The sequence below is a fragment of the Mercenaria mercenaria genome, unplaced genomic scaffold, assembly GCF_021730395.1.
Source record: "Mercenaria mercenaria strain notata unplaced genomic scaffold, MADL_Memer_1 contig_2209, whole genome shotgun sequence".
Taxonomy (NCBI): Eukaryota; Metazoa; Mollusca; class Bivalvia; order Venerida; family Veneridae; genus Mercenaria; species Mercenaria mercenaria.
In genome coordinates this window covers 4,576-15,474 of record NW_026460253.1, presented here as the reverse complement: position 1 = coordinate 15,474, position 10,899 = coordinate 4,576, and the positions used below count along the sequence as shown (strand labels likewise).

General features: G+C 34.9%; 1 protein-coding gene across 1 annotated transcript; it reads right to left on the bottom strand.

Annotated features, from left to right (window-relative positions):
- Nucleotides 1-225: 225 nt before the first annotated feature.
- On the bottom strand, nt 226-6,083 carry LOC128552257 (transcription intermediary factor 1-alpha-like). Its single transcript, XM_053533286.1, has 2 exons — nt 5,207-6,083; nt 226-320 (listed from the first exon to the last, which is right to left on the bottom strand). Exons 1-2 carry the CDS (start codon nt 6,081-6,083, stop codon nt 226-228), a joined length of 972 nt encoding a protein of 323 aa, XP_053389261.1.
- Between the last annotated feature and the right edge of the window lie 4,816 nt (nt 6,084-10,899).

The following is a 10,899-nucleotide window of genomic DNA, read 5'->3' as shown; positions in this document are numbered from 1 at the left end:
GATGACCGACCTAAAATCTTCTTGCATCTTTTTCATTTCCAGGTCCTTGAGTTTAATCCAATTCAGCGAAATTTATTTTATAAACTATTGTTGCGAACTCAATAAAGTATTTGAAAATATTCAATGTGAAAAAATTTCACCCTAGATGCTGATAAACAAGTACTACACGTCTAGTAAAATGTTAACAATAAATCAAAGGCGTTTAGAATTTAGATGGCATGATTTTTACAAATATCTAACCTGATTTCCATATATTCTACTTTTCCAATCAGGACCTCGACGTACACGTACACCTGTCACAAAGTCCTTTGATTTCGGTTCTGCAAATTAAAAAAAAAATGTCACTGAATCATTTTTGTATCAACTCAATTCGAATGAAGTTCTGTATTCACTGCGGAGAGAAGTAATTCCTGTGAGCTCTAGTCCGCTAGAGTGCGATTTTTAACAACTTCCGACGAACTTTATAAGGGGTAACACATGGTATTTTGTCAAACTCCTCGAAAATCAGTGAAAATGCCATTAATCTATTCTTTATGATGTAAAATGGTGACAAATGGCTGCAAAATCTTCAATTTCTTGTGTTTTTGGAATTTTTGACCAGTTGGCTCAATTTTGGTCGGTTTTAGGACCTAGTAAATATATTTTCTCATATTTTTGCACTGCAATGGTCTAAACATTATTAAAAATAGTATGTTTCTGAATTAAAATGACAAACACCGTAACAATCAAATGGATCTTGAATGAAAATTGCACGAATAAGGTAAAGCAAATTGAAATATTACTTGCTCGGGGCTAAATTTCGCGTATTGTTTGGGATGGGGGTGACCTGTAATAAATTGACATTTCTCTAGATTTTCTCAATATTTTACAACAAAACTAAGCAGACTCATTGTAAAATAGGTGTACCTTGAGAATGAATGAAATTCATGGAAAAATCAAACAAAAAACAATTTCTTATAGGCTGATCACTACCAAAAAGAATGTAAGGCTCCGCTAGTCTAGTCACAAGAAGTCCAAATATAATTAGTGCTAATCCTTTTTCCTTTTCTAGTACCTATTCTCAACAGCAACGTGCTTACAACATGCTTACTTTTACCTACTGCATTTCGATATGTATCACTTTGCATTCTATCGAAATCGGCATGTTCCTATCGCATGCCAGGTAAATGTGCCCTCATCCAAGCGTTAGTGATGGATGATGGGCATTATTTGAGTAAAGCTGGAGAACGAGAATGTATGAACAGCAAGATGTTCTGCCGATACCGTTAAGAAGTGCGCATTAAAGGTACTGAAAAAGTGTATCACGTGACCGCTCCATGCACCGGAAGCGGTGAACAGCTGAAATCATAGTTTAAAGCAAAGTCTTGTCGGCGATTACAATACAAGAATACAAGGGTTGGGAATCATACTTTACCATAACACACACACACACACACACGCACACACACACACACACACACACACACACACACACACACATATATATATATATATATATAGGGTTCATAAAGGGAGGGTTCATACATGCTCGGCCTCCGGCTTTACTCAAATAATGCCCCTCATCCATCATTAACGCTTGGATGAGGGCAAATTATTTTTCATAAAGCCTTCAGCACAGTATCGTCAACAAAGAGTACAATAATAAAGAGAAATAAATATACTTTTATTCCAAGTAATCCAACATATATTTCATTATATATAATGCTGAAAAATATTCCAGAACAAAATTCATTAAGTTCTGATCAAACAGTCAAACCTCTAATCTAAATAATATATATCAATCACTACATATAAAGGGCACAACACCTACTTTTTGCTCAAAACTGCTTCAGCGAAAGATAATTTTGATGGAATAACATTTCTAAAATAGAATTTATAAACATTTTTCTCATTACTCCAATCAACAGTACTCAAAATAGTTTGCATAAAGCATTTACTATATGCCGTTGACACTAAAGCTGAATGTGCCTTAAAGAAATCACTGTCTATCCATGCTAAACTAAGCACTGTCTTAAGCCATCTGGCTATAGTATTTGTAGATACGGCTTTATAAGTCGTCGCGTAAGAAACAAGGAGTTGTCTAGAATTCCTCAGATTTTCAGTCTGTTTTACATAATAAGTCAAAGTATGCATAACACACAAAGATTCATCTGGGTAATGTTCCAGTTTCAATACAAAAATTTTAGGTCTACCTGACCTTTACTTGTAGTTTTCAATAAATATGGAAAGAAGAACTGAATCTTACTGTCACCAAAATGTACATGATCTTCAAAGACACCAAAGTTTGAGCTCTGGGAGTTGTTGTCAAAGCAATAAGTGCAGTGAGTTTAAAAGTCAACATTCTTAGATTTAAATCCTCTAAAGGTAATAGACTTTTAAGATATTTCAACACTACTGAAACGTCCCATGTGAATTTATACCGACAAACAGGTCATTTTTCGACATAACCTCTTTCAGTAAATCAACCAACTTTATAATAGAGGTAACACCTGTCGCAACCAGATTTTGTATCTCAACTAGTATTCTATCATAAATTTTGGGCTTCTTATCGAGAATTTTTCAAATCTCTAAATTTATCAAAAGTGGACACAAGTTGTCACAATTTGGAGGGACGTTATATTGCGACACCATGTACTCTATATCACACTGTGTGGTACAAGCAGTATTGATAAAAGAGGCTAACGATGAAACAATTGGGTCCCCTTGACCACAGATTTTAGTTTTGGCATATATACCATTCAGTATCAGAAGGATCCGTGTTTTCTTTTGAATCACTGCCAAACATTGCATTTAACATATTTTGTGACATGTTTTATCTTGTACAAAATTATCTTGGCTTTGCCTGTAAGACAAATCAGAGTCTGAAACGTCCTCCGCATCTATTTGTGTCCTTAAATTTGGTCTAGGTTGATTATAACTCTCAAAATCGTCATAATCTGGCTTAAATATGCTTCATCATAACAGTTTTCTGGGTGCATACCAGTGGACAAGCCCAGACCTATTTTTTTCTTCAAATTTGCAACGTCCTCAGAGGACAAATTACCTAAATCTATCATATTACTTTTCTTTGACTTTTTCTTTGGGGGTTTGCTTTGGGTTTTGGATTTTGGTTTTTTCTGTTTTGATTTTTGACATAGGTTTCTTCATTAACAGAGGAAGTAGCTCCAAGAGGCTGTTTCTTAACTGACATTTTTATTGTCCCTGACTTCAAATATAGGGGCTTTATGGTTTAGCCATCAGATAAGATGTGCTATTTCAGAGGGAGCCAGGCTAATGTTCTTAGTAAAGGCAACTATCCTATTGGGATTGGTGGTCATAGGCTCAATTAAGATTTCTTCAGTAGCTGATAAAAAACGTTATCAAACTCAAGGTTTACTGTAACATCAACCCTTGACATCCCCACACTCTCCCCACTCCAAAACAATATGAGTCATCCCATGACAATCTGTCTAAGAAATCTGAATGGCCAAACGTACTTCAGACATTGATCGGAAACTGTTTTCAATGTCACTTTTAACCATGATTTATCTTTGACCTACCGACCTGTTGACTGGCAAAAAATCTGTAAAGGAAGGTTTTAAGTGTTCTCGAGCCGATCAGTTTGACCCTGACCCTTATTTACTGACTCTTAAAACAGGCAACTATAAATTTGATGAGTGTAGGCTAACTCGTTTTTACGTATTGAGCGCAACCCGTTTTCAGTCTCGTATCCACTGTAACCTACTAGTTTATGGTATTTTATATTAGCTCAGTTGTGATCAAAACTCCAAGCTTATTTCAACAACTCTCCAGTTCCGCTTCCTGGAAAAACCAGTACTCAAGAATGCATGTTTGTGACCACAGTGGGGCTCGAACCAACGAACCCGGATTGATCAAGCAACACTGTATCCACTTGGCTATTGCTCCCCATTGACATACTGACATCATAAATAACAGGGTTCATCTACTGACCACAGGCAATCATTCTATGAGGATTGACTTTAGTCCAAAGCGTTCTTTTGGTAATGAATGGAAAACGTTTTGAGTCGAACGGTCACTATTACATTGAAATTCTACCTACCGACCCCCAAAACCTACAGGGTCATCCTATGAAGTTTGGTTGTTGTGAGACCAATCATTCTCTATTACTTTATGGAAAACCAAAGGGTGTACCGACCGACAAACCGACATATTCGTACAATGAGCAAATGAGCAAAACAAAATAACCGAAGATCATATTGTATGTTGGAACTATGTTCATGTAGAAAATCTTATTGTAAACAATCAAGAAGGCATAGGTTCAATAAGATATATAAGCATATTCTTTTTAAGCATAGATCGCCAAAAATAATAATACCAGACTCGGTTAGATTGTGTCATTTTATAACAGGTAATCAAATATTAAACACCCCTCAATCCTTGTCGGATGAACTTCAGTCCAAGAAATGCATTTTGTAAATGATAATGCTAACTTAATTTTAATTGCTACAGAGTTTTGCCAAATTTAATATAATTAAAATTAGATTCAGTCGTATTTTGAATAATAAGTTGAAATATCTAGAAGAACAAACATCTCTTGAAATGAGCTAGAGTTGTGAATTGTAAAATTAGGCAAATACATATCCTTAGACAATTCTAACACAATCTCGAAACGGTCTTACTCATGCGGACTGGCTGACAAAGGAAAAACAGGTCTCACATCTTGACAAAAAGAAAACTTGGTATCATTATTAAAATACTTTAAACACGGAATTACAAAAAAATATTATTCCTTAGACATCAGTTTATGTTATGTAATAAAATCTTTTTTAAAAAAAAGATGGAAAGCAACATGTCAAACTTGTTACAGAATTTGTTAATATGATTCCTTAGACATTAGTTTATGTAAGGTTATAAAATCTACAAAAAGATAGAAAGCAATATATCAAACTTGTTACAGAATTTGTTGGATTGAGTGCTATGAGAGGTTATGATACTGTCAGTAACCTCGTATCATTAAATAGATTATTATCATTAGCAAGTTTTATAAAACATAGTTAGATCAATAATATATTATCTTAAGAGTTTTGTTACTTTATAAAATGTTAGAGCTAGTTTCATGTAGAGGGAAACGATTGTCATAACACCCGTTATCCAGTCTAGATATCATTTACTTACCTCTAGTTCCTAGATTTTCAAGTGGATCTGCAGATTTTTTGTATTCCAGAATTCGTATTTTCATACTTACTTCCATCGAGACCGGAATCAACCCTCAGTTTCCCCAATTGTTGTGCAGCTTGTAATATTCCAGAGATATTCTCGTCACGATTAAACTGAAACCTTTTCACGCTATGTTCTTGCTTTATTTTCGCATGCATCTTTTCAATGTCATCGAATTTAGACTTGCACCTAATTGCATTGATAAACAATGAATTCCCATGATACAGCTGCGTGTTAAGCTTTTGTTTTACTTCCTCGATTTCTGATGTCAACACCTTTACGTCTTGCTCGAGCTTTCTCTGCATTTTTGTATTTTCCGTAGCTAGCTTTTCTACCTCAGATAAGATATTTGCTTCTGCTTTGTCCAGATAGATATTTATATCTGATCTGAATTGCCGAATTTCCTTCAAAGCTCTGTCATACATTGATAGAGCTTCGTCCTTATTCTTTTTAATTGTCTCCCCACTTTCCTTCTCATGCGTTTCAAATATTTTTAGTTTCTCCATTACGTTTTTGAATTCGTCTCCATTTTTGAACGTTTTCGCTAGGTCTTTGATATATTCTGGCTTACAATTTGCATGTCCTAGCACTATACAGTCGCCACAGCCTACGATTTCATGTGTACGACAGTAGAATTTTATGGGTTCATTATCGTGTTTCTCGCATTTTTCCGCGTCTTCTGTACTGCTTTCCAGCGACATTGAAGCGACTGATGAAAGTAACACATGATTTCTACAATGTTTAGCTTTAAGGTGATGCCGGAAGCATGTGGTACACATGTACTCTTTACATTCCCGACATGCTCCATTTGCTTCAGTTTTCTTATTTTCTACCTGACATGGTTCACAAAACACATCGCTTAAAGTTCCTTCTTCTGTTTCCAACTTCCTACCAGCGACTTCCATTAAAAAGTGTAATTTACTTCTATTAGACGTGTTAGAACAGTTTTTGTTTCACTTTAGCCTAGGTTTTAAACTAAAATAGCCAAAAACTCATACATAGTTACGAGTATGTTTGTACACGTCAATTTGATCACCTCGGCTTTTATGGTACGCAATATACGTATTGATAACAGTGAAACGGAAATACCCGTTCTTTCACGATTGATTGTACATTGCAAAGTACAAGGTCGTTGAAAATCGATATCACTGCATGACAGCGATATACTTAATAAACTTTATAAGTTGAAACAAGATAACAAGCATTTTAATTAATGGTTTGTTTGACACTATATAAAATAAACCGGGATGTTTAAAACTCGCTTTTGTAATAAGATAACATTGGTAAAAAATGAAATCTGGCCAGATGATGGTGGGAATGGGCTACTTTGATTAGAATTTGATAGAAAATGACAAATTAATTGCAATTTTGTTGAAAATGAGGATAAAACCCAAAAATATCACATTTTCAGTGTTTTGAGTGTATTTTTTTCAAAAATTGCATATTTATAGGCTACTGATTACTATTTTCTGGCCATCAGAGGTAAAAGTGAACATATTTAACAGTTTAAATGTGTAATTTGCATGCAGATCAGAGTAGAAAATGTCAAAACAGGGCAAAACAAGGCTGCATTTTGGGTAACTGCTTCAAAATGATGTCGCGACAGCTATTTTTGACAAAATCTGACGCTTTGTCTTATGGTACTGAAAATGCCGTAAAAACTTGGAAACTGTTGATATCAAGCTAAAACCTTGTATTTTTCCATGCATTTGGGTTTCTTGTACTTTTCAAATGAAACTGGCACAGTGTCAGAGAAAAAAGTTTTCCTTATAGGCATACAGACACTAAATAGAAAAATGGCGCGAAAAAAAAATGGTAGTCGCATAATGGCTGATGCAAATAGTCCTCAGGTTTTTTTTGCTCTGTAGAGCTATTTTCCTTATTTTCTTTGCAATTTTTTTGCTAAAATCACATGACAGATCTATGCTTGATCTGACCATTACATTAAGTTTCTACTGTTCCAACTGTGGCATCAACATTTGTTATTACTTAGTCTAATGTAGATAAATTATCAGTTGTAGGTTCGTTATAAGTAATCTACAGTCAAGGTTTTCATACAAATACTGCAAAACACCTTCATGGCATTTTGAAACAGCTATACTAAAATCCACCCCCCCCCCCCCCACGAATGTAAATGCGTGGCTTTGGGGCTGTGGATTTGATGCTCTGTGCTTACGGGGAATCTACCCTTACCTATTATCTTTTACGATGTGCCAAAAGGGGAAAAGGTTTTTCTGTCAAAACAGAGCCAAGGGCAGTATCCGTCATTTTTGGTGATTTATGAAACACAAAAACTTGCATTTCATTTAATTATCTTGCAACAACAAATTCAATACTTGCAGAGCTAAATTTGGCTGTAGATTTTATAACAACATCATCTTTGACATAAATGGCCAACCCATGCGGAGGTCTCTCTGATGCTGATTTGTAACACTGATTATTGCGTACTTGATAATATCCCTGTATCTGATAATAAGTATCATCATCATTCTTGTGTAATCGAGTTTCTGCAAATCCAAGAATATCACAGGACATCAAATCTTTATCATGTTTCTATGTTTCACATCACTGAAATGCTTTTGCAATGATCTGCAATTATTGAAAGTTATTTTAAAATGCATGTTTGAATGAATAAATTTCAAAGGAATGCAACAAAATTCTAGAGAAGCATCTTTATGCAGTCTCTCCATATTAGTTTTAACTTGTTCATCGATTTGTAAAGTTTGTTCCTCCAAATTGAGATCCTGAATCTTCTCTAGGGATCTTACACTACTTAGTGCGACAAAGTGAAGTTGCGAAACTTTTCGTGTTCTCCCTTGTGATAAGTCAGTAACAACATTAAGGGTAATAACAACTATCAAAGGTAGTTCCTCGTGTCCTTGTGAACGTCCTGCAGATGGTTGTAAAGGAAACTGAATTTACCTAAAAGTCTTCTTGTTGTATGTATATGTCCGTTCAATATCAAATATAGGTGTCCAGTTTTCATCTATTTGATTATGAAACATGCCTCTGTATTTTTAGCTCACCTGAGCACGAAGTGTTCAAGTCGAGCTTTTGTGATCGCCCTGTGTCCGTCGTCCGTCGTCGTCAACAATTTGACTTTTAACACTCTAAGAGGTCACAATTTTAGCCTAATCTTAATGAAACTTTGTCAGAATGTTACCCTCAGTAAAATCGATGGACGAGTTTGATATTGGGTCAACTGGGGTCAAAAACTAGGTCACCAGATCAAATCAAAGGAAAAGCGTGTTAACACTCTAAAGGTCACAATTTTGGCCCAAACTAAATGAAACTTGGTCAGAATGTTACCCTTAATAAAATATTGGACAAGTTTGATACTGGGTTGTCTGGGATCAAAAACTAGGTCACCAGGTCAAATCAAAGAAAAAGCTTGTTAACATTCTAGAGGTCACAATCTTGGTTCAGTTTTAAGGAAACATGGTCAGAATGTTACTCTCAAAAAAATCTTAGAAGAATTTGATACTGGGTCATCTGGGGTCAGAAACTAGGTCACCAGGTCAAATCAAAGAGAAAGTTTGCTAACATTCTAGAGGTTACAATTTTGGCCCAAACTTAATGAAACTTTGTCAGAATGTTACCCTTAATAAAATCTTGGACAAGTTTGATATTGGGTCATCCGGAGGTCAAAAACTAGGTCGCCAGGTCAATTCACAGGAAAAGCTTGTAAACACTGTTGAGGCCACAGTTATGACTGTATCTTCATGAAACTTGGCAAGAATTTTAATCTTGATAATTTTAAGGTCCAGTTTGAATCTGTGTTATGTATAATCAAAAACTAGGTCAAATCAAAGGAAAAGCTTGTTAACACTTTAGAGGCCACATTTATGAACATATCTTTATGAAACTTTTCAGAATGTTAATCTTGGTGATCTATAAGTCAAGTTTGAATCTGGATCAGGTAGGGTCAAAAACTAGTTCACTAGGTCAAATAAAAGGAAAAGATTGTTAACACTCAAGAGTTCACAATTTTGGTCCAATCTTAATGAAACTTGGTCAGAAAGTTACCCTCAATAAAATCTTGGATGAGTTTGATATTGGGACATTTGAGACCAAAAACTAGGTCACCAGGTTAAATCAAAGAAAAGCTTGTTAACACTCTAGAGGTCATAATTTTGGCCCAACTGTAATGAAACTTGGTCAAAATATTACCCTAAATAAAATCTTAGACAAGTTTAATATTAGGTCATCCATGTATGTTGATGAAACTTGGTCGGAATATTAATCTTGATAATCCCAAGGTCCAGTTTGAAACTGGGTCTGGTAGGATCAAAAAACTAGGTCACCAGGTCAAATCAAAGGAAAAGTTCCACTGTAGAGGCCACATTTATGACATGTCTTAATGAAACTTGTTCAGAATAGTAATCTTGATGATCTATAGGTCAAGTTCGAATCTTGGTCAGGTAGGGTCAAAAACAAGGTCACTAGGTCAAATCAAAGGAAAAGCATGTTAGCATTCTAGAGGCCACATTTATGACTGTATCTTCATGAAACATAGTCAGAATGTTAATCCTGATGATCTTAAGGTCAAGTTCAAATCTGGATCATGTGGGGTCAAAAACTAGGTCACCAGGATAAATCAAAGGAAAAGCGGGTCAAAAACTAGGTCACCAGGTTAAATCAAAGGAAAAAGCTAGTTAACACTTTAGAGGCCACATTTATGACCATATCTTAATGAAACTTGGTCAGAATGTTAATCTTGATGATCTTTAGGTCAATAGGTCAGGTGAGCGATACAGGGCCTTCATGACTCTCTTGTTATATTTCAATCTTGTTTCTCGGCCTGCTTTCAAATTGTACCCATATAACACTAGTACTTTGTGTTTCACTCACCATTTGCGAAGTCATCTTTACAGCAAACTCATAAAACATCCCATGAACGACATCCTATGAACAATGAAAATTTGCTGTTTAGTTTGGATCTGTTGGTAACCTTTTGATTGCTTCATCTCGTTTTTCCTTTGACAATTTTGGTGAAACAACAGACCCATGACACAGTATCAAAACCTTGTCTTTGTTTGGACTGTTTATGAGTGTCTTACTGTAAATATGCCCCTTTAGGAACAATCTTATCTTCAGCTGTTATATTATTAGTGAGTCAGTTCTGAGTCTGTTTTATAATGGGTAAAAATAGAAAAATGAAGCCTTTTAAAGATTTCAATTTTTTTTTTTTTGTTTACTGAAATAAGAAACTGTTTCATTTTTACTTCTGAAAATGTGGTATACAGTAGTTACTAGTAATTGTTATTTCAAGTTTTGTCGCACGACGATGGTCCTTTAAAAAATAATGCAGAAAAATATCTTCGAAAAATGTTCAAAATGTACTGGTTTTAGCGTGACATTTAACTGAAATCATGTATTCAACTTTAAATTACTTTTTGACCATCTTAAAAAAGTCGAAGCTATACAGTGACTAATTTGTTTTATACAAGTTGGAAATTGCCGGTTGCAAATTTCTTTTACTGACAATCTTATGTCAAAGACCCATGCTATTTAGAGTTTTATTAATGTGTTTTAACAAATCTGTAAATGTGTCACAGCAATAAAGATGCGACCATAACTTGACTGGTGTAGATTTAAACTGTTGAGATGTATGATGAGTAAACATGTACGTCTCACTGGGTATTCAAATGTAAATACCATAAGGCAAATGATAAACATTATTGAAGAACACGTTCTATAATAAGAAGTGAACATCCCGAT